The sequence below is a fragment of the Zea mays genome, chromosome 6 (assembly GCF_902167145.1).
Source record: "Zea mays cultivar B73 chromosome 6, Zm-B73-REFERENCE-NAM-5.0, whole genome shotgun sequence".
In the NCBI taxonomy this organism is placed as follows: Eukaryota; Viridiplantae; Streptophyta; class Magnoliopsida; order Poales; family Poaceae; genus Zea; species Zea mays.
In genome coordinates this window covers 32,315,094-32,339,664 of record NC_050101.1, presented here as the reverse complement: position 1 = coordinate 32,339,664, position 24,571 = coordinate 32,315,094, and the positions used below count along the sequence as shown (strand labels likewise).

Below are 24,571 nucleotides of genomic sequence, written 5' to 3'. Positions count from 1 at the left end.
AACATGCAGCTCCTGTACAACAAAATACACATGAGGCATAAACTCTGATCCCTCATCACACAAGCATAATGAAACTGGCCTGCTCCCTCTCCCTCGCCCTCACATTCACTGAGATCATGACGATTACCTGCGTGTCGGCGAGGTCGATCTCAACTGTGGGATCTATTTCGGCCTTCCCAGCCTTCACGAGGCCGGGTCCTGGTCCACCATGGTTGTATACGAAACCACGTTCCTCTCAGGCATTTTGCTGAACAACCTCTGGCCGTCATCCACTCATTCGTGCCGAACGAGTAGCATGGTGTTCCACGTGGCCACGTTGCGCTCCGGGTCCGGGTCCGGGTCCCCATGCGCGGGCGTCCAAGTAACCATGATCCATGAACGAAACATTAGTTAGTATTTTAATGGATGAACTCAAACCAAGTGGATAGAGAATTTGGAAGAGAAGATTTATGTGCATGATCAGATTGTTGCAGCAACACAAAATCAAAGGCAACAAATAGCCAGCCTCGGCACCACGCACATCAAACCGTTTGCTGCTTGCCTACTTGCTGGACCCAAATTTCCGTTGAAATCCCGGTGGCGCGTTTGCAGGGACGCCGCCTTCGGCTGCCGGTGCGGCGCGGATCTCCTGAGACATCGTTTCCCCGTTGGTATCCCCGACCAGCTTGGTCACGCCGTCTAGGAACTCGATAAGCACTGGATCTTGCACCGGCGAGGACTGCAAGCAGCAAACCCGCTCAATGCTGACCTCCTCCATGCTCCCAGCATGCGGTCCATCTGACCACTGCACCGCAAAACGGCACACGCACCGCTCCATGCCATTAGCGATCTGGTGAGCCGCTGTAAACACCTGCATCAGCGTGTCCAGCTCTCACGGTCTCAAATCTCAAACACCAAACAAGAAATAAAACAACCGGTGTTGTCATTTGCATCTACGTATTATGTGCAATGATGAAAGGGAAGGAACGCACCGAATCGAGGACGACGTCGTAGAACTTGAGGTTGTCGTCGTCGAGCGAACAAGAGACATAGAGCCGCGCGCCGGCATGGAGATCGCGACACTGGGTGTCTTCTAGGGGTGTGGATGGCACACAGAACCTGGCACGGAGCTTGGCTACATCCCACGCGGAGGAAGCGGCGAGCGCGGTGGGGTCGTACCACTCGTCCTGCTCCTCGAGGAACTCCTCGTACATGACCCGCAGCGCGCCGCACTGCATAGTGAAAGGGAAATGTGCCCTTGGGCCATTTCTAAGTATTTTGGTGATTGAGTGCCAACTCAAGTGCTTAAATGTGAATTTATGTCATGGATGAATAAAGTGCAAATCAAGAGCAAAGGTATGTTTCTAAGTCTTAGTACATTGGTTTTGTGTACTAATATACTTGTCTAAGTATTGGAAACAGGAAGAAAAAGAAAAGAAAAGAGTTGGCTGTGTACAGCCAGAAGGCTGCTTCGGTCTGGAGCACCGGACTGTCCGGTGGTGCACCGGACAGTGTCCGGTGCGCCAGGCTGCCTCGGCCGAAGAGGCCGCTCTCGGGAATTTGCTGACGGCGTACGGCTAAAATTCACCGGACTGTCCGGTGTGCACCGGACTGTCCGGTGAGCCAACGGTCGGCCAGGCCAACGGTCGACCGTGGATTCTGCGCGCGACACGTGGCCAAGCCAACGGTCGGAAGGGGGCACCGGACTGTCCGGTGTGCACCGGACATGTCCGGTGCGCCAACGGCTCCCAGATCTGCAACGGTTGGCTTCGCCATTTAAGGAAAGGAATCGGGCACCGGACACTGTCCGGTGTGCACCGGACTGTCCGGTGCGCCCGATGACAGAAGGCAAGGATGGCCTTCCAGATTTGTTCTCAACGGCTCCTAGCTGCCTTGGGGCTATAAAAGGGACCCCTAGGCGCATGGAGGAGAACACCAAGCATTCCTACAACATTCCTAAGCACCAAGACATCGATCTCACACACTCGTTTCATTGTGATAGCATCTAGAGCTCTTGTTGAGTTGCGAACTCTTTGAGTTGTGTTGCGAGCTCTTGTTGCGACTTGTGTGCGTGTTGTTGCTCTGATCTTTTGAAGTCTTGTGTGCGTTGCTCATTCCCCCTTTGCTCTGTGTTCTTTGTGAACTTCAATTGTAAGGGCGAGAGGCTCCAAGTTGTGGAGATTCCTCGCAAACGGGATTGAGAAAAAGCAAGCAAAACACCGTGGTATTCAAGTGGGTCTTTGGACCGCTTGAGAGGGGTTGATTGCAACCCTCGTCCGTTGGGACGCCACAACGTGGAGTAGGCAAGCGTTGGTCTTGGCCGAACCACGGGATAAACCACTGTGTCATCTCTGTGATTGATCTTTCGTGGTATTGTGTTTTGTTGAGACTCCTTTCTAGCCACTTGGCAATCATTGTGCTAACACTTAACAAGTTTTTGTGGCTATAAGTTTAAGTTTTTACAGGATCACCTATTCACCCCCCCTCTAGGTGCTCTCAATTGGTATCAGAGCCGTTCTCTTCAAGAAGGGACTAATCGCCCGAAGAGATGGATCCTAAGGGGAAGGGAATCGTGATCAACGACAAGGAAAAGGAGTCCTTCGTCAACGAGCCAAAAGATGACAAATTTAACGACTCTGGCTCGGGCCACAGACGTAAAGATGGGAAGAAGAAGAAGACAAGACGTATCAAGGAGATCGTCTACTACGACAGCGGCGAGTCTACTTCTTCCCACAAGGACGACGACTACGACAAACAAAAGACGGTTAACTCAAACTTTTCTTTTGATTATTCGCGCATTCCGCACAGCTCAAATGCTCATTTGCTCCCCATTCCACTTGGCAAGCCTCCTCACTTTGATGGAGAGGACTACGGATTTTGGAGTCACAAAATGCATACACACCTATTTTCTCTCCATCCAAGCATTTGGGAGATTGTGGAAAGTGGGATGAAATTTGATAGCTCGGATAGTCCTTCGTTTATTAATGAACAGATCCATAAAAATGCACAAGCTACTACTGTGTTGCTAGCCTCCTTGTGCAGGAACGAGTATCACAAGGTGAGCGGCTTGGACAATGCCAAGCAGATTTGGGACACCCTCAAGATCTCTCATGAGGGGAATGATGTCACCTTACTCACCAAGATGGAGTTGGTGGAGGGCGAGCTCGGACGATTCGCGATGATAAGGGGCGAGGAGCCGACGCAAACATACAACCGGCTCAAGATCCTTATCAACAAAATAAGGAGCTACGGAAGCACGCGATGGACGGATCACGACGTCGTCCGCCTAATGCTAAGGTCATTTACCGTTCTTGATCCTCATCTCGTGAACAATATTCGTGAGAATCCTAGGTACACGAAGATGACGCCCGAGGAGGTACTCGGAAAATTCGTAAGCGGGCGGATGATGATCAAGGAGGCAAGATACGTGGACGACGCCTTGAATGGACCGATCAACGAGCCTCAACCCCTTGCTCTCAAGGCAACAAGAAGCAAGGAGGCGCTACCTAGCAGGGTGGCACAAATTGAGGCGGCCGGACTTAATGAAGAAGAGATGGCCCTCATCATCAAAAGATTCAAGACGGCGCTTAAAGGTCGCAAGGGACAGCCAAGCAAGACCAAAGCCAAGGGGAAGCGTTCGTGCTTCAAATGCGGTAAGCTTGGTCATTTTATTGCTAACTGTTCCGACAATGATAGTGATCAGGACCAAGGGAACAAGAGGGAGAAGAAAAAGAATTATAAGAAGGCAAAGGGCGAGGCTCATCTTGGCAAGGAGTGGGATTCGGACTGCTCCTCGTCTGACTCCGACAATGAGGGACTCGCCGCCACTGCATTCAACAAGTCATCCCTCTTCCCCAACGAGCGTCACACTTGCCTCATGGCAAGAGAGAAGAAGGTAATCACTCGTAATGATGTCACTTATGATTCTTCTAGTGACGATGAGTCTAGTGAGGATGAAATAGATTACTCTAGTTTGTTCAAGGGATTGGATAGAAATAAAATTGATAAAATCAATGAATTGATTGATGCCTTGAATGAAAAGGATAGGCTTTTAGAAAAGCAAGAGGATTTGTTGTATGATGAACATGATAAGTTTGTAGAGGCACAAAAATCCTATGCTTTAGAAGTTAAAAGAAATGAAGTGCTTTCTAGTGAATTATCTTCTTGTCATGAAAACATTGCTACTTTAAAGAGTGTTAATGATGACTTAAATGCTAAACTAGAAGTAGCTAGTAAATCAACATCTTGTGTAGAAATTGTTGAAACGTGCACTAGGTGTAAAGATCTTAATGTTGATGCTTGTAGTAAACATCTAGTTTCAATTTCTAAATTGAATGATGAAGTGGCTAGTCTTAATGCTCAACTTAAGGCTAGCAAAAGCGAATTTGATAAGCTAAAATTTGCAAGGGATGCCTACACGATTGGTAGACACCCCTCAATTAAGGATGGACTTGGCTTCAAAAGGGAAGCCAAGAACTTAACAAGCCATAAGGCTCCCATTCCCGCTAAGGAGAAAGGGAAGGCCCCTATGGCTACTAGTGCTAAAAAGAACCATGCCTTTTTGTATCATGATAGGAAAAATTCTAGAAATGCTTTTAGAAGTTATGATGCTTTTGATTCACATGCTTATGTTTCTCATGCTATGTTTGCTTCTAGTTCTTCATATGTGCATGATAGAAATGTTGGTAGAAGGAATGTTGTTCATAATATGCCTAGAAGAGATGTTGTTAATATTCCTAGGAAAGTTAATGAACCTTCTACAATATATCATGCTTTGAATGCTTCCTTTGCAATTTGTAGAAAGGATAGAAAGGTGATTGCTAAGAAATTAGGGGCAAAATGCAAGGGTGACAAAACTTGCATTTGGGTCCCTAAGACAATTGTGACTAACCTTGTAGGACCCAACAAGAGTTGGGTACCTAAGTCCCAAGCCTAAATTTGCCTTGCAGGTTTATGCATCCGGGGGCTCAAGCTGGATTATTGATAGCGGATGCACAAACCATATGACGGGGGAGAAGAAGATGTTCACCTCCTACATCAAGAATAAGGATTCCCAAGATTCAATTATATTCGGTGACGGGAATCAAGGCAAGGTAAAAGGGCTAGGTAAAATTGCAATCTCCAATGAGTATTCTATCTCTAATGTGTTTCTAGTGGAGAGTCTTGGATATAACTTGCTATCTGTTAGTCAATTATGTCATATGGGATATAACTGTCTATTTACAAATATAGATGTGTCTGTCTTTAGAAGATGTGATGGTTCACTAGCTTTTAAGGGTGTATTAGACGGCAAGCTTTACCTAGTTGATTTTGCAAAAGAAGAAGCCGGTCTAGATGCATGCTTAATGGCTAAGACTTGCATGGGCTGGCTGTGGCATCGCCGCTTAGCACATGTGGGGATGAAGAACCTCCACAAGCTTCTAAAGGGAGAACATGTGATAGGTCTAACCAATGTTCATTTCGAAAAAGATAGACCTTGTGCAGCTTGTCAAGCAGGGAAACAGGTGGGAGGAGCGCATCACAGCAAGAATGTGATGACCACTTCAAGACCCCTGGAGCTGCTGCATATGGACCTCTTCGGACCCGTCGCCTATCTGAGCATAGGGGGAAGTAAGTATGGTCTAGTTATTGTTGATGACTTTTCCCGCTTCACTTGGGTGTTCTTTTTGCAGGATAAGTCTGAAACCCAAGGGACCCTCAAGCGCTTCCTAAGGAGAGCTCAAAATGAGTTTGAGCTCAAGGTGAAGAAGATAAGGAGCGACAACGGGTCCGAATTCAAGAACCTTCAAGTGGAGGAGTTCCTTGAGGAGGAAGGGATCAAGCACGAGTTCTCCGCTCCCTACACACCACAGCAAAATGGTGTGGTAGAGAGGAAGAACAGGACGCTAATCGATATGGTGAGGACGATGCTTGGAGAATTCAAGACCCCCGAGTGTTTCTGGTCGGAAGCCGTGAACACGGCTTGTCACGCCATCAACAGGGTCTACCTTCACCGCCTCCTCAAGAATACATCATATGAGCTACTAACCGGTAACAAACCCAATGTATCTTACTTTCGTGTATTTGGGAGCAATTGCTACATTCTAGTGAAGAAGGGTAGAAATTCTAAATTTGCTCCCAAAGCTGTAGAAGGGTTTTTGTTAGGTTATGACTCAAATACAAAGGCGTATAGAGTCTTCAACAAATCATCGGGTTTGGTTGAAGTCTCTAGCGACGTTGTATTTGATGAGACTAATGGCTCTCCAAGAGAGCAAGTTGTTGATTGTGATGATGCAGATGAAGAAGATGTTCCGACGACCGCTATACGTACCATGGCGATTGGAGAAGTGCGGCCACAGGAACAAGATGAACGAGATCAACCTTCTTCCTCAACAACGGTGCATCCTCCACCTCAAGATGATGAACAGGTTCATCCAAAGGAGGCGTGTGATCAAGGGGGAGCACAAGATGTTCACGTGATGGAGGAAGAAGCGCAACCAGCACCTCCAACCCAAGTTCGAGCGATGATTCAAAGGGATCATCCCGTCGACCAAATTCTGGGTGACATTAGCAAGGGAGTAACTACCCGATCTCGATTAGTTAATTTTTGTGAGCATTACTCCTTTGTCTCTTCTATTGAGCCTTTCAGGGTAGAGGAGGCCTTGCTAGATCCGGACTGGGTGTTGGCCATGCAGGAGGAGCTCAACAACTTCAAACGCAATGAAGTTTGGACACTGGTGCCTCGTCCCAAGCAAAATGTTGTGGGAACCAAGTGGGTGTTCCGCAACAAACAGGACGAGCACGGGGTGGTGACGAGGAACAAGGCTCGACTTGTGGCAAAAGGTTATGCCCAAGTCGCAGGTTTGAATTTCGAGGAGACTTTTGCTCCTGTGGCTAGGCTAGAATCAATTCGTATCTTGCTAGCATATGCCACTCACCATTCTTTCAGGTTGTACCAAATGGATGTGAAGAGCGCTTTCCTCAACGGGCCAATCAAGGAGGAGGTGTACGTAGAGCAACCCCCTGGCTTCGAGGATGAACGGTACCCCGACCACGTGTGTAAGCTCTCTAAGGCGCTCTATGGACTTAAGCAAGCCCCAAGAGCATGGTATGAATGCCTTAGAGACTTTTTACTTGCTAATGCTTTCAAGGTTGGGAAAGCCGATCCAACTCTGTTCACTAAGACATGTGATGGTGATTTGTTTGTGTGCCAAATTTATGTCGATGACATAATATTTGGTTCTACTAACCAAAAGTCTTGTGAAGAGTTTAGTAGGGTGATGACGCAGAAATTCGAGATGTCGATGATGGGCGAGTTGAACTACTTCCTTGGGTTCCAAGTGAAGCAACTCAAGGAAGGCACCTTCATCTCCCAAACGAAGTATACGCAAGACTTGCTAAAGAGGTTTGGGATGAAGGACGCCAAGCCCGCAAAGACGCCGATGGGAACCGACGGACACACCGACCTCAACAAAGGAGGTAAGTCCGTTGATCAAAAAGCATACCGGTCAATGATAGGGTCTTTACTTTATTTATGTGCTAGTAGACCGGATATTATGCTTAGTGTATGCATGTGTGCTAGATTTCAATCCGATCCTAAGGAGTGTCACTTAGTGGCGGTGAAGCGAATTCTTAGATATTTGGTTGCTACGCCTTGCTTCGGGCTCTGGTATCCAAAGGGGTCTACCTTTGACTTAGTTGGATACTCAGACTCCGACTATGCTGGATGTAAGGTCGATAGGAAGAGTACATCGGGGACGTGCCAATTCTTAGGAAGGTCCCTGGTGTCATGGAACTCTAAGAAACAAACCTCCGTTGCCCTATCCACCGCTGAGGCCGAGTACGTTGCCGCAGGACAGTGTTGCGCGCAACTACTCTGGATGAGGCAAACCCTCCGGGACTTTGGCTACAATCTGAGCAAAGTCCCACTCCTATGTGATAATGAGAGTGCTATCCGCATGGCGGAAAATCCTGTTGAACACAGCCGCACAAAGCACATAGACATCCGGCATCACTTTTTGAGAGACCACCAGCAAAAGGGGGATATCGAAGTGTTTCATGTTAGCACCGAGAACCAGCTAGCCGATATCTTTACCAAGCCTCTAGATGAGAAGACCTTTTGTAGGTTGCGTAGTGAGCTAAATGTCTTAGATTCGCGGAACTTGGATTGAATTGTAGCATACATGTATCTATGCCTTATGATCATGTTTCTTTCTGCATTTTGTTGCTTATTATGGTGCTCAAGTTGTACAAACACTCCCTGGACCTCACAAGTCCGTTGCAAAGTGATGCACATGTTTAGGGGGAGATGTGTTACAACTTGACCCTTGGAGACTAACCATGTGTTTGAGTTTGATAAGGTAGTCTCGAAGGAGGATTGAAAGGGAAAAAGGTGGACTTGGACCATGAAAGACTTCCACTGCACTCCGATGAGAGGGTAACTTATTCCAAGTTCATCTTTAAACTCTTATTGCCTATTTGCTCTTAATTGAAGATTTTGGTGAGGCAATGGGGTTAAAGGGCCAAGATTGATCCCGTTTTGGTGCTTGATGCCAAAGGGGGAGAAAATAAAGGCCAAAGCGATAAATGGATCAGCTACCACTTGAGAGATTTTGAAAATAGTAGGATAGAGCTTTTGGTGTGTCAAAACTCTTGCATTGTTTCTTTTGTCAAAAGTTGGCCTCTTGTGGGGAGAAATGTTGATTATGGGAAAAAGGGGAAGTTTTTGAAATCTTTGATCAATCTCTTTTGGAATGACTCTCTTTATGCTTCAACATGTGTGTTTGACTTAGAGATAGAGATTTTAGTTTGATTTGCAAAAACAAACCAAGTGGTGGCAAAGGACGATCCATATATGCCAAAATTGAATCAAAATCAATTTGAGTTTTATTTGAAGTGATTTTGCACTTGTTCTAGTTGCTTTATGTTGTGTTGGCATAAATCACCAAAAAGGGGGAGATTGAAAGGGAAATGTGCCCTTGGGCCATTTCTAAGTATTTTGGTGATTGAGTGCCAACTCAAGTGCTTAAATGTGAATTTATGTCATGGATGAATAAAGTGCAAATCAAGAGCAAAGGTATGTTTCTAAGTCTTAGTACATTGGTTTTGTGTACTAATATACTTGTCTAAGTATTGGAAACAGGAATAAAAAGAAAAGAAAAGAGTTGGCTGTGTACAGCCAGAAGGCTGCTTCGGTCTGGAGCACCGGACTGTGTCCGGTGGTGCACCGGACAGTGTCCGGTGCGCCAGGCTGCCTCGGCCGAAGAGGCCGCTCTCGGGAATTTGCTGACGGCGTACGGCTAAAATTCACCGGACTGTCCGGTGTGCACCGGACTGTCCAGTGAGCCAACGGTCGGCCAGGCCAACGGTCGACCGCGGATTCTGCGCGCGACACGTGGCCAAGCCAACGTCGGAAGGGGGCACCGGACTGTCCGGTGTGCACCGGACATGTCCGGTGCGCCAATGGCTCCCAGATCTGCAACGGTTGGCTTCGCCATTTAAGGAAAGGAATCGGGCACCGGACACTGTCCGGTGTGCACCGGACTGTCCGGTGCGCCCGATGACAGAAGGCAAGGATGGCCTTCCAGATTTGTTCTCAACGGCTCCTAGCTGCCTTGGGGCTATAAAAGGGACCCCTAGGCGCATGGAGGAGAACACCAAGCATTCCTACAACATTCCTAAGCACCAAGACATCGATCTCACGCACTCGTTTCATTGTGATAGCATCTAGAGCTCTTGTTGAGTTGCGAACTCTTTGAGTTGTGTTGCGAGCTCTTGTTGCGACTTGTGTGCGTGTTGTTGCTCTGATCTTTTGAAGTCTTGTGTGCGTTGCTCATTCCCCCTTTGCTTTGTGTTCTTTGTGAACTTCAATTGTAAGGGCGAGAGGCTCCAAGTTGTGGAGATTCCTCGCAAACGGGATTGAGAAAAAGCAAGCAAAACACCGTGGTATTCAAGTGGGTCTTTGGACCGCTTGAGAGGGGTTGATTGCAACCCTCGTCCATTGGGACGCCACAACGTGGAGTAGGCAAGCGTTGGTCTTGGCCGAACCACGGGATAAACCACTGTGTCATCTCTGTGATTTATCTTTCGTGGTATTGTGTTTTGTTGAGACTCCTTTCTAGCCACTTGGCAATCATTGTGCTAACACTTAACAAGTTTTTGTGGCTATAAGTTTAAGTTTTTACAGGATCACCTATTCACCCCCCCTCTAGGTGCTCTCACATAGCCACGCGTGCCTCGTACCACGCGCCGTCCACTATGGCATGAAATTCCAGGCGGGACGGTGGGTGCCGCCGTGGCTCGGATGGGGCCGCCTTCCGCTTTCGCCGTGGCGGCGGCATTGCTGTGACACGGTGGTGTGACGCAGTGGCGGAGACTACGGAGTAGCAAAAATTGAAGGCCATTAAAACTCGAGGGTTCATTCCAGTTTCCAAGAAGGCCACATGGGCGCAACATGGACATGGCTCAACATGGCCACGTGGGAGCTCGGTGAGGAACTGGGCGATGACGATCTTGAGCACCCCGTTGCCGGTGGAGGGGAGCACTTTGTCACCGAACTCAAATCTGAGGGAGCAGGCCGCCCTCGTCTTCATCGATGTCTTTGAGCATCGCAAGGCGAGAGGGGGAGCCCAACAGAAAGCACGCCGCGGGGGGACGGCGAGCGGGACGCGATGGAGGATGTTGAGGACCTGACGGTGTCGGAGTCGGTGGAGGGTGTTGAGGAGCTGACGGCGTCGTATTCGGTGAGTTCTGGGTCGGGGCAGGGACACGGTGGTGGTTGGGAGCCTACGTAGGCGGGAGCGAGATCCACGGGCACGAGGAGGGCAGGGCACGACAGGGGCTGGGAGCCTATGGGGCGTGGGCGAGATCCGCTTCCATCCGCGCGGGAGCGAGATCTTCGTGCACAGCAGGGGCTAGGAGCCTCCAGGCGTGGGTGAGATCCGCATGCCGACACGGTGCTGGCGACGCGGGCGTGTAGGGGGACAGAGGTGGGCGGTGGGGGAACCGTGGGTGCGGCGGCGGGATGAGGGGTCATCGCGCGGGGAGCGGGCGCGGTTTGGGTGCTAGGTGTGGCGGGGGCGGAGGTAGGTGGAGGCATGGTGAAGCATTGTGAACGTCCACATTAGGCCTTATGAAGTAGTAGAGATATCTAGATTATGATATCATTAGATGCTTATATTAAATGACTTATATTCACATAACTGTAATGGATCATCAAGCTACAGGTGGATAGCCATCTGCGTGTTGTTTCCATCTCACCTATATTAACAGAACCATCATCTGTGATCACTTAATAATCCGGTCGATGACTATTACATTATTGGTCATCTTTCTTCTATTTAATTTATAATATTCTATTCAATGCATATGTGGCCATGTGGGGTTCTGCTCCTCCTCTACATATGAAACGCCAAACACATAGCTAGTGTGATGTGGCACTGAAAGGGAAATGTGCCCTTGGGCCATTTCTAAGTATTTTGGTGATTTTGTGCCAACACAAGTGCTTAAATGTGAATCTATGCCCATGGATGAACAAAGTGCAAATCAAGAGCAAAGGTATGTTTCTAAGTCTTAGTACATTGGTTTTGTGTACTAATATACTTGTCTAAGTATCAGAAACAGAAAGAAGAAGAAAAGAGAAGAGTTGGCTGTGTACAGCCAAGAGGCTGTTTCGGTCTGGGGCACCGGACTGTCCGGTGGTGCACCGGACAGTGTCCGGTGCGCCAGGTTGCCTCGAGCGAAGTGGCCGCTCTCGGGAATTCGCCGACGACGTACGGCTAAAATTCACCGGACTGTCCGGTGTGCACCGGACTGTCCGGTGAGCCAACGGTCGGCCGGGCCAACGGTCGGCCGCGCGATCTGTGCGAGACACGTGGCCGAGCCAACGGTCGGAAGGGGGCACCGGACTGTCCGGTGTGCACCGGACATGTCCGGTGCGCCAACGGCTCCCGCATCTGCAACGGTCGGCTTCGCCATTTAAGGAAGGAAATCGGGCACCGGACAGTGTCCGGTGTGCACCGGACTGTCCGGTGCGCCCGACGACAGAAGGCAAGATCAGCCTTCTAGAATTGCTCTCAACGGCTCCTAGCTGCCTTGGGGCTATAAAAGGGACCCCTAGGCGCATGGAGGACAAAACCAAGCAACCTTAGAGCAATCTTGATCATCCACACTCAGTCTTTGCGCATTCGTTTGTCATTCTCAGTGATTCGAGCTCCGTTCTAGTGAGAACTTTGAGATAGTCTTTTGAGCTCGATTCTTGGCCGTGTGTGTGCGCATTTTGCTGTGGATTTGTGTGTGTTGCTTCCCTTCCTTACTCCGTGATTCTTTGTGAACATCAAAAGTATAAGGGCGAGAGGCTCCAAGTTGTGGAGATTCCTCGCGAACGGGATAAGAAAAGAAAAGCATAACACTGTGGTATTCAAGTTGATCATTGGATCACTTGAGAGGAGTTGAGTGCAACTCTCGTCCGTTGGGACGCCACAACGTGGAGTAGGCAAGTTTTGTACTTGGCCGAACCACGGGATAAATCACTGTGTCTTCTCTGTGTTGAATTCTTTGTGATTATCGTATTGTGCAAGATCTTCTCTCTAGCCACTTGGCATTAACTGTGCTAACGCTTAATCGAAGTTTTGTGGCTATAAGTTTAAGTTTTACAGGATCACCTATTCACCCCCCCCCTCTAGGTGCTCTCAATTGGTATCAAAGCCGTTCTCTTCAAGAAAGGGACTAACCGCCCGAAGAGATGGATCCTAAGGGCAAGGGGATGGTGATCAACGACAAGGAGAAGGAGACCTTCATCAACGAACTCAATGATGACAAGCCCACCGACTCAGGCTCGGGCCACAAAAGAAAAGACGGGAGGAAGAAGAAGACAAGGCGCATCAAGGAAATTGTCTACTACGACAGCGACGAATCTTTCTCATCCCAAAAGGACGACGACGACTACGATAGACGAAAGACGGTTAACTCAAACTTTTCTTTCGATTATTCGCGCATCCCGCATAGTTCAAATGCTCAATTGCTTCCCATTCCACTTGGCAAGCCCCCTCACTTTGATGGAGAGGATTACGGATTTTGGAGCCACAAAATGCGTACTCACCTATTTTCTCTCCATCCAAGCATTTGGGAGATTGTGGAAAGTGGAATGAAATTTGATAGCTCGGATAACCCTATGTTTATTAATGAACAGATTCATAGAAATGCACAAGCTACTACTGTATTGCTAGCCTCTTTGTGCAGGGACGAGTATCACAAGGTGAGCGGCTTGGACAATGCCGAGCAGATCTGGAACACCCTCAAGATCTCTCATGAGGGAAACAACGTCACCTTGCTCACCAAAATTGAGTTGGTGGAAGGCGAACTTGGACGGTTTGCGATGATAAGGGGGAGGAGCCGACGCAAACATACAACCGGCTCAAGACCCTTATCAACAAAATAAGGAGCTACGGGAGCACGCGATGGACGGACCACGACGTCGTCCGCCTAATGCTAAGGTCATTTACTGTTCTTGATCCTCATTTGGTGAACAATATACGTGAAAATCCCAGGTACACCAAGATGTCGCCCGAAGAAGTTCTTGGGAAATTCGTTAGTGGGCGAATGATGATCAAGGAGGCAAGGTACGTGGACGACGCCTTGAATGGTCCGATCAACGAGCCGCAACCCCTTGCTCTCAAAGCAACACGAAGCAAGGAGGCGCTACCTAGCAAGGTGGCACAGATTGAGGCGGCCGGACTTAATGATGAAGAGATGGCTCTCATCATCAAAAGATTCAAGACGGTGCTTAAAGGTCGCAAGGGACAGCCAAGCAAGACCAAAGCCAAGGGGAAGCGCTCATGCTTCAAATGTGGTAAGCTTGGTCATTTTATTGCTAACTGTCCCGACAATGATAGTGATCAGGACCAAGGGAACAAGAGGGAGAAAAAGAAGAACTATAAGAAGGCAAAGGGCGAGGCTCATCTTGGCAAGGAGTGGGATTCAGACTGCTCTTCGTCCGACTCCGACAATGAAGGACTCGCCGCCACTGCCTTCAACAAGTCATCCCTCTTCCCCAACGAGCGACACACTTGCCTCATGGCAAGGGAGAAGAAAGTAAGCACTCATAATACTAGTACTTATGCTTCTTCAAGTGAGGATGAGTCTAGTGATGATGATGAGATAGATTACTCATGCTTATTCAAGGGATTAGATAGAACCAAGGTAGACAAAATTAATGAATTGATTGATGCCTTGAATGATAGGAATATACTTTTAGAAAAGCAAGAGGATTTGTTGTATGAAGAACATGATAAATTTGTAGAAGCTCAGAAATCTCTTGCTCTAGAAATTAAGAGGAATGAAATGCTCTCTAGTGAATTATCTTCTTGTCATGAAACTATTGCCAAGTTAAAGAGTTTTAATGATGATTTAAATGCTAAACTAGAAGTAGCGAGTAAATCTAATTCTTGTGTAGAAATTGTTGAAACTTGTAATAGGTGTAAAGATATTGACATTGATGCTTGTAGTGATCATTTAGTTTCAATTTCCAAATTAAATGATGAATTAGCTAGTCTTAATGCCCAACTTAAGACTAGCAAGAATGAATTTGACAAGCTAAAATTTGCAAGGGATGCCTACACGATTGGTAGACACCCCTCAATTAAGGATGGACTTGGCTACAAAAGGGAAGCCAAGAACTTAACAAGCCATAAGGCTCCCATTCCCGCCAAGGAGAAAGGGAAGGCCCCTATGGCTGGTAGTGCTAAAAAGAACCATGCTTTTATGTATCATGATAGGAGACATACTAGAAATGCAAATAGAAGTTATAATGTTTTTGATTCATATGTTTATGATTCTCATGACATGGTTGCTTCTAGTTCTTTCTATGTGCATGATAGAAATGTTGGTAGGAGAAATGTTGTTCATAATATGCCTAGGAGAAATGTTGTTAATGTTCCTAGGAAAGTTAATGAACCTTCTACAATATATCATGCTTTGAATGCTTCCTTTGCAATTTGTAGAAAGGATAAAAAGGTAATTGCTAGGAAGTTAGGGGCAAAATGCAAGGGTGATAAAACTTGCATTTGGATCCCTAAGGAAATTGTAACTAACCTTGTAGGACCCAACAAGAGTTGGGTACCTAAGTCCCAAGCCTAAATTTGCCTTGCAGGTTTATGCATCCGGGGGTTCAAGCTGGATTATCGACAGCGGATGCACAAACCATATGACGGGGGAGAAGAAGATGTTCACCTCCTACGTCAAGAATAAGGATTCCCAAGATTCAATTATATTCGGTGATGGGAATCAAGGCAAGGTAAAAGGGTTAGGTAAAATTGCAATTTCTAATGAGCACTCTATCTCTAATGTGTTTTTAGTAGAGTCTCTTGGATATAATCTGTTATCTGTTAGTCAATTATGCAATATGGGATATAACTGTCTATTTACAAATGTAGATGTGTCTGTCTTTAGAAGAAGTGATGGTTCACTAGCTTTTAAGGGTGTATTAGACGGCAAGCTTTACTTAGTTGATTTTGCAAAAGAAGAGGCCGATCTAGATGCATGCTTAATTGCTAAGACTAGCATGGGCTGGCTGTGGCATCGCCGCTTAGCACATGTGGGGATGAAGAACCTTCACAAGCTTCTAAAGGGAGAACACGTGATAGGTTTGACTAACGTACAATTCGAAAAAGATAGACCTTGTGCAGCTTGTCAAGCAGGTAAACAGGTGGGAGGAGCGCATCACAGCAAGAATGTGATGACCACTTCAAGACCTCTGGAGCTGCTGCATATGGACCTCTTCGGACCCGTCGCCTATCTCAGCATAGGGGGAAGTAAGTATGGTCTAGTTATTGTCGATGACTTTTCCCGCTTCACTTGGGTGTTCTTTTTGCAGGATAAGTCTGAAACCCAAGGGACCCTCAAGCGCTTCCTCAGGAGAGCTCAAAATGAGTTTGAGCTCAAGGTGAAGAAGATAAGGAGCGACAATGGGTCCGAGTTCAAGAACCTTCAAGTGGAGGAGTTCCTTGAGGAGGAAGGGATCAAGCACGAGTTCTCTGCTCCCTACACACCACAGCAAAATGGTGTAGTAGAGAGGAAGAACAGGACGCTAATCGATATGGCGAGGACGATGCTTGGAGAATTCAAGACCCCCGAGTGTTTCTGGTCGGAAGCCGTGAACACGGCTTGCCACGCCATCAACAGGGTCTACCTTCATCGCCTCCTCAAGAAGACTTCGTATGAGCTACTAACCGGTAACAAACCCAATGTATCTTACTTTCGTGTATTTGGGAGCAAATGCTACATTCTAGTGAAGAAGGGTAGAAATTCAAAATTTGCTCCCAAAGCTGTAGAAGGGTTTTTGTTAGGTTATGACTCAAATACAAAGGCGTATAGAGTCTTCAACAAATCATCGGGTTTGGTTGAAGTCTCTAGCGACGTTGTATTTGATGAGACTAATGGCTCTCCAAGAGAGCAAGTTGTTGATTGTGATGATGTAGATGAAGAAGATGTTCCGACGGCCGCTATACGAACCATGGCGATTGGAGAAGTGCGGCCACAGGAACAAGATGAACGAGATCAACCTTCTTCCTCAACAACGGTGCATCCCCCACCTCAAGATGATGAACAGGTTCATCAAAAGGAGGCGTGTGATCTAGGGGGAGCACAAGATGTTCACGTGATGGAGGAAGAAGCGCAACCGGCACCTCCGACCCAAGTTCGAGCGATGATTCAAAGGGATCATCCCGTCGACCAAATTCTGGGTGACATTAGCAAGGGAGTAACTACTCGATCTCGATTAGTTAATTTTTGAGGAACTCAACAACTTCAAGCGCAATGAAGTTTGGACACTGGTGCCTCGTCCCAAGCAAAATGTTGTGGGAACCAAGTGGGTGTTCCGCAACAAACAGGACGAGCACGGGGTGGTGACGAGGAACAAGGCTCGACTTGTGGCAAAAGGTTATGCCCAAGTCGCAGGTTTGGACTTTGAGGAGACGTTTGCTCCTGTGGCTAGGCTAGAATCAATTCGTATCTTGCTAGCATATGCCGCTCACCATTCTTTCAGGCTGTACCAAATGGATGTGAAGAGCGCCTTCCTCAACGGGCCAATCAAGGAGGAGGTGTACGTAGAGCAACCCCCTGGCTTCGAGGATGAACGGTACCCCGACCACGTGTGTAAGCTCTCTAAGGCGCTCTATGGACTTAAGCAAGCCCCAAGAGCATGGTATGAATGCCTTAGAGACTTTCTAATTGTTAATGCTTTCAAGGTTGGGAAAGCCGATTCAACTCTTTTTACTAAGACATGTGATGGTGATTTGTTTGTGTGCCAAATTTATGTCGATGACATAATATTTGGTTCTACTAACCAAAAGTCTTGTGAAGAGTTTAGCAGGGTGATGACGCAGAAATTCGAGATGTCGATGATGGGCGAGTTGAACTACTTCCTTGGGTTCCAAGTGAAGCAACTCAAGGACGACACCTTCATCTCCCAAACGAAGTACACGCAAGATCTGCTAAAGCGGTTTGGGATGAAGGACGCCACGCCAAGCCCGCAAAGACTCCGATGGGGACCGACGGACACACCGACCTCAACAAAGGAGGTAAGTCCGTTGATCAAAAAGCATACCGGTCAATGATAGGGTCTTTACTTTATTTATGTGCTAGTAGACCGGACATTATGCTTAGCGTATGCATGTGTGCTAGATTTCAATCCGATCCTAAGGAGTGTCACTTAGTGGCGGTGAAGCGAATTCTTAGATATTTGGTTGCTACGCCTTGCTTCGGGCTCTAGTATCCAAAGGGGTCTACCTTTGACTTGGTTGGATACTCAGATTCCGACTATGCTGGATGTAAGGTCGATAGGAAGAGTACATCGGGGACGTGCCAATTCTTAGGAAGGTCCCTGGTGTCATGGAACTCTAAGAAACAAACCTCCGTTGCCCTATCCACCGCTGAGGCCGAGTACGTTGCCGCAGGACAGTGTTGCGCGCAACTACTTTGGATGAGGCAAACCCTCAGGGACTTTGGCTACAATCTGAGCAAAGTCCCACTCCTATGTGATAATGAGAGTGCTATCCGCATGGCGGACAATCCTGTTGAGCACAGCCGCACAAAGCACATTGACATCCGACATCACTTTTTGAGAGACCACCAGCAAAAGGGAGATATCAAAGTGTTTCATGTTAGCACCGAGAACCAGCTAGCCGATATCTTTACCAAGCCTCTAGATGAGAAGACCTTTTGCAGGTTGCGTAGTGAGCTAAATGTCTTAGATTCGCGGAACTTGGATTGAATTATAGCATACATGTATTTATGCTTTTGATCATGTTCCTTTTTTGCATTTTGTTGCTTATTATGGTGCTCAAGTTGTACAAACACTCCCTGGACCTCACAAGTCCGTTGCAAAGTGATGCACATGTTTAGGGGGAGATGTGTTACAACTTGACCCTTTGAGACTAACCATGTGCTTGAGTTTGATGATTTAGTCTCGAAGGAGGATTGAAAGGGAAAAGGTGGACTTGGACCATGAAAGACTTCCACCGCACTCCGATGAGAGGGTAACTTATTCCAAGTTCATCTTTTAACTCTTATTGCCTATTTGCTCTTAATTGAAGATTTTGGTGAGGCAATGGGGTTAAAGGGCCAAGACTGATCCCGTTTTGGTGCTTGATGCCAAAGGGGGAGAAAATAAAGGCCAAAGCAATAAATGGATCAGCTACCACTTGAGAAACTTTGAAAACGGTAGGATAGAGCTTTTGGTCTGTCAAAACTCTTGCATTGTCTCTTTTGTCAAAAGTTGGCCTCTTGTGGGGAGAAGTGTTGACTATGGGAAAAAGGGGGAGTTTTTGGAATCTTGAATCAATTTTCTATGGAAAACCTCTCTTTATGTCTCTACAAGTGGATTTGACTTAGAGATAGGATTTTGAGTTTGATTTGCAAAAACAAACCAAGTGGTGGCAAAGGATGATCCATATATGCCAATTTGAATCAAAATGAATTTGAGTTTTTATTTGAAGTGATATTGCACTTGTTCTAGTTGCTTTATGATGTGTTGGCATAAATCACCAAAAAGGGGGAGATTGAAAGGGAAATGTGCCCTTGGGCCATTTCTAAGTATTTTGGTGATTGAGTGCCAACACAAGTGCTTAAATGTGAATCTATGCCCATGGATGAACAAAGTGCAAATCAAGAGCAAAGGTATGTTTCTAAGTCTTAGTACATTGGTTTTGTGTACTAATATACTTGTCTAAGTATCAGAAACAGAAAGAAGAAGAAAAGAGAAGAGTTGGCTGTGTACAGCCAAGAGGCTGTTTCGGTCTGGGGCACCGGACTGTCCGGTGGTGCACCGGACAGTGTCCGGTGCGCCAGGTTGCCTCGAGCGAAGTGGCCGCTCTCAGGAATTCACCGACGACGTACGGCTAAAATTCACCGGACTGTCCGGTGTGCACCGGACTGTCCGGTGAGCCAACGGTCGGCCGGGCCAACGGTCGGCCGCGCGATCTGCGCGGGACACATGGCCGAGCCAACGGTCGGAAGGGGGCACCGGACTGTCCGGTGTGCACCGGACATGTCCGGTGCGCCAACGGCTCCCGCATCTGCAACGGTCGGCTTCGCCATTTAAGGAAGGAAATCGGGCACCGGACAGTGTCCGGTGTGCACCGGACTGTCCGGTGCGCCCGACGACAGAAGGCAAGATCAGCCTTCTAGAATTGCTCTCAACGGCTCCTAGCTGCCTTGGGGCTATAAAAGGGACCCCTAGGCGCATGGAGGACAAAACCAAGCAACCTTAGAGCAATCTTGATCATCCACACTCAGTCTTTGCGCATTCGTTTGTCATTCTCAGTGATTCGAGCTCCGTTCTAGTGAGAACTTTGAGATAGTCTTTTGAGCTCGATTCTTGGCCGTGTGTGTGCGCATTTTGCTGTGGATTTGTGTGTGTTGCTTCCCTTCCTTACTCTGTGATTCTTTGTGAACATCAAAAGTATAAGGGCGAGAGGCTCCAAGTTGTGGAGATTCCTCGCGAACGGGATAAGAAAAGAAAAGCATAACACTGTGGTATTCAAGTTGATCATTGGATCACTTGAGAGGAGTTGAGTGCAACTCTCATCCGTTGGGACGCCACAACGTGGAGTGGCAAGTTTTGTACTTGGCCGAACCACGGGATAAATCACTGTGTCTTCTCTGTGTTGAATTCTTTGTGATTATCGTATTGTGCAAGATCTTCTCTCTAGCCACTTGGCATTAACTGTGCTAACGCTTAATCGAAGTTTTGTGGCTATAAGTTTAAGTTTTACAGGATCACCTATTCACCCCCCCTCTAGGTGCTCTCAGGCACAAGCGGCGACACAGCAGTAGCGGTCCAGTCCTGCTCCCACAAGCCCGGCTGTGAACCGTCGAGCATACCACCCGCTGCTGCCTGCCGCACGCTAGAGTGGTGAGTGACAGAGGCCACTTCGATGTGGATGCAGGCACAGGTGACGGCGGTGGACTGGGCGTGGTGGATCAACCTCCTCCTCGGCACTGTTCCGCTGCTGGCGCTCAATGTGTGGCACAACAATGATTGGACCACAGCGTGGGAGAGAAGCGGGCGGCACCTCCACCAAACATGATGAACCCCTGGTGGGAGGCGACAGCGGCCCCGGCGCGTGGGGCAGCCGTATAGGAGACAACTGCTGCTGTGGTGGCGGCGGCGATGGCCATGAGGGGGCGTCGGGACGCGAAGTAGCTGAAGAGGAGGTGGGAAGCTAGAGGGAGCAGTGTGCTTTGGAGATGCAGGCGGAGTATGTGAGCTATGACGGAGCACGGATGGGGATGAGTCTATTGGGGGACGGGGGACTTTGGAAGCTCCGCGAGGACTACGTGATGGGCGGAGCGCACGAGGCGAGGAAGAGGACGGGGAGGAATGCAGGGGGGAGGGGTTTGTGGGGGGGGGGCATGCAGCTGCCATTGCCGGCTTGGGGTCGGGGGGGAGGGAAGCACGCGCAGAGAGGAGGGCGGGGGCAGTCTACACTAATGCCTTAATAGTAAGTAGAGATTTCTACTTGTGTCACATTCACGTAGTTTTTTTTTCTATTCTAGAGGGGGGAAACTTACTTGCAACCATTTGGAAAGGATCATTGGTTGCAGTGGCCCAACAATAAGCAACACAATAGTATCCGGATGTCCATTTTCAGGAAATCAAAAGCTACCACGGTACACACGAGAAACAAAACTATTGATAACTATGTTACCACGGATCATTAAATCCGCTCCCTTCCCTCCCATCAGCAGATTAGGCGCGAGAAGATGTGGAAGACTCATATCCCTTACCAGAAGCACGACAGAGAGCACACAAGACACATGATGTAGGGTTGGGCCTTTGGCCTCTTTTCTTCTCTATTCCATATGATGGGGTACATGTTCTATATATAGAGACGTGGTAGCCCTCAGGGGCATATTCGGTATTTTCCCACATAACCCTTCATTAGGGTTTCTCAACACTCCCCCTTGGGCGAATACCGCAACCAACACAAGCCTCATTAAAACTCCCAAAAACCTAGTGGGAAAATATGGAGAAAGAGCGCATGGTGACGCATATTGCATTTGCACTTTGTTGCCTCGTTAAAAACCTCTTGTGAGAAACTTCAAGAAAACCCACCAAGGAAAAAGAGTACAACAACTATCATCAGGACATATTTCGATCTTCTAGATCTAGATTCCATTGAATCTTCTATAAAGGCTAACTTTAGAAATGTGCTCCCCCTGATCCTTGCAAAAAAATTGTCTCAGTATGGTTAAATAACTTCTTCAGCAAGTATATGCAGTTATGCACATATTGATTTAGCAAACAAATTGCATACTGTTGCAAGGATTATTTTAGGAATTTCACCTCAACTCACTTCTAGGATACACGAGGTAAGTGCACGTATCAACATAAATAAGTCACTTCGACTGGTGTTGTTCGATCGACTAGTTCTACATATTTGATAGAAACTTTCATAAAGGTTCACATATTGATCAAACTGACGCCTTCAGGGCATACAATATGACATTCAGTGTCTCACAACTGTGATCAAGATTTAGCATCCGCTCTCCCTGACGATGACATCCATCAAAGTCATTATCCCTCATAACTTATACATATCTTCAAGATATGTGTCAATGTTCATATGGAATAATGAGCATGGATGGGGCTAGGGAGCCACACCTTTCATTCTATCATGCACTGCAATGTATACATAGTTGTGCAAAACAAATAACTTGTCCTTCCACAGGACTCAGGGGATACTATAGTTGTAATAGTACATATTCTAGATATGACTCATCGCTCCAGGCGTTCATTCATTACAACTTATATGATGGTGTAACAAATGTCCATCAAAGATCGTAATCCATCAGGGATTTTCATCGATCAGATACATCGTTATAGTTTGTCATTCTGGCATAATGGGGGATATTTTGCCTAAAACACCTAAACCTTATAGGTTTTTGCCATTGGGGCTTTAGAGGATACCGTAATTCCACATCTAGTGGAAAATACCATGAGTAAAGATCGTGGAATGCACATGTGCTTATTCAGTGATCTTCAAGTCCTTTGGTACCTCATCTTATTCCTTTTCGGGTCTGTATGGGTCTTTATCCCTTTATAGGGATTATCAAACTTTGGTGTTTAACACAGACTTTATTTCTTCTAGAAAGGTTCCATCAAGGAACTATAATCTCATCTAGGAGATATTCTCTCTACATAGGAGAGTGTTCATTCGTCAGGAATGTATTATTCGGTATGAGATTTATATGTTGTATATTTATAATTCAAAGATATGAGTCCTCCTAGGATCTCATGATGGATCTTCATAATCCTATTAATTGCATATTTTAATTCATGTCATTTACCAGATATATTACATAGCGAAACAATGTTTATTCAACACATATGAGGGATGGGTCTCTCACAAGACCACTTGAATCATCACATTCACCACACATTATTTCAATAGTGCCCATAAATGTTCGAACTTCAAGCTCGTGATTTTCATTTTGCGGTTATTGGTTCAGCCTCGATTGCATTTATCAATGACCCGATAAGAGAGCTTCAAGCACTCACGCCTAGGACTTTGTTTTTGATCCCTTTGCAATCTAGAGAGGCAAGATATGTGTCGACACATTTGTCTCCCACATTTAATAATGATCTTCGTCATTTCCAAAAAAGAAAGATTCATTGTTCTGTATTCCTAGCACAATGATATTGCGCACATTGCTAGGAATTTCATCGTCAAGATGAACATCTTCGTGAGGCAAATCACCAACAGGGCGAGTTCATCGGAGGAGAGTTATTACAGACCACGTGAATCTGCAATCAGAACATATGCTTTGACTAAGACCAATGGATCATATTCGCAGGCGTCCCCGAGAATAGATCAAGTGTCAATAATTTAAATGTGGATATGATATTAATCCTGGGTATATCCACATCTACATCAGGTAGAAGCATTCAAACCAATATGGTTACTCCTCAATGATTTCTGGCGAACTCCATATACACAGGAGTACACACCGAACGACAGGTTTAGTTTGGCTTTTGTGTGTTTAATAGAATATTGAGGCATTACACTATATGGGCATTCCTCCTCCTAATGCCGAGATGTTCTAAAAGCATATAGATAAAATCCCCAACCACAATCATCCAGTTGTGGGCAATGTATGATATTGTGGTGATTTATTTGGAAAATCTTACGCACATTACAGATAGGGGTTTTATGCAGTGAGCTATGGACTTAGATTAATGTAGCGGCATGAAGGGTTAGTCCCAACATCCAGCGAGACACGCAACAACAAGTTGCTTCATGGTTACAATTCTGCAAACTTATTGTTATTATTACCAAATGCATAGTCAATCATTAAGATTTAGACTGATATGCTCAACACTATTTTATCCAAAGGGTCCTTCAGGGGCTCATGCATACCATTCGTTGTTTGGAGCAAGTAGTTGACTTCAGATCAACAAGGAAAATAACCATCAGGGTCTAGTGCTCACAAGGACATTCACTGGTTGCATTGTGCTTTCAAGCACATAGGAGAATATGTGCATAGATAATGGTGGTAAAGTGCACGACATCAGACCAATGCTGCCAAGCAGAGATTTTTATATGCAGAGATGTATAGTCTAGCTCATTTTATTATTGCCCATGGTTTACCCAATTACTCATACCGTTCTGAAATTGGGTATCGATTTATGCAACATTTTTTATGTATAAAAATTTGAGAGAGAACTTATAATAATAGTTAATTATTTATGGTGTTGCCAGCAGGGCAAACATTTATCCTCATATTATATACCAAATTGTTCTATATAGCAATATGTCGATCTCTTCATTGTTCACCAAAAAGAGAAGCTTTAGAATAGAACAGACAAGGCCAAGAATTTCTTTTATCTGGGAAAAATCACATGATTACTAAGATTTCGATTAAGCAAATGGTGATAACTTCTTGGCAAGAGCGAAACAAGACCGATATCCGTCTGGGGCCAGGCTTCAACAACAGATAGTACTACTCCCATACGAATGATTCATCAAGACTAGGGCGAATGCATCTGGTCTCCATAAGATTTTCATATTTCTGTCACAAATTACCATCACTAACAATCTAGTGGTCAATACTT

At 46.5% G+C, this 24,571-nt stretch overlaps 1 protein-coding gene across 1 annotated transcript; it reads right to left on the bottom strand.

Moving 5' to 3' along the window:
• Positions 1-541: 541 nt before the first annotated feature.
• Positions 542-10,298, bottom strand: LOC103629166 (uncharacterized). The gene is made up of 4 exons (XM_008650343.1): positions 10,180-10,298; positions 9,080-9,083; positions 972-1,211; positions 542-850 (listed from the first exon to the last, which is right to left on the bottom strand). The coding sequence occupies exons 1-4, from the start codon at positions 10,296-10,298 to the stop codon at positions 542-544; spliced, it is 672 nt and encodes a 223-aa protein (XP_008648565.1).
• Positions 10,299-24,571: the final 14,273 nt, after the last annotated feature.

Excerpts from the sequence above, each read along its gene's own strand:
- LOC103629166 (XM_008650343.1), bottom strand. The coding sequence starts at position 10,298 with ATGCCGCCGCCACGGCGAAAGCGGAAGGCGGCCCCATCCGAGCCACGG. Across the intron at positions 851-971 it reads ACGACGTCGTCCTCGATTCG|GTGTTTACAGCGGCTCACCA; the intron begins GTGCGTTCCTTC and ends ACGCTGATGCAG.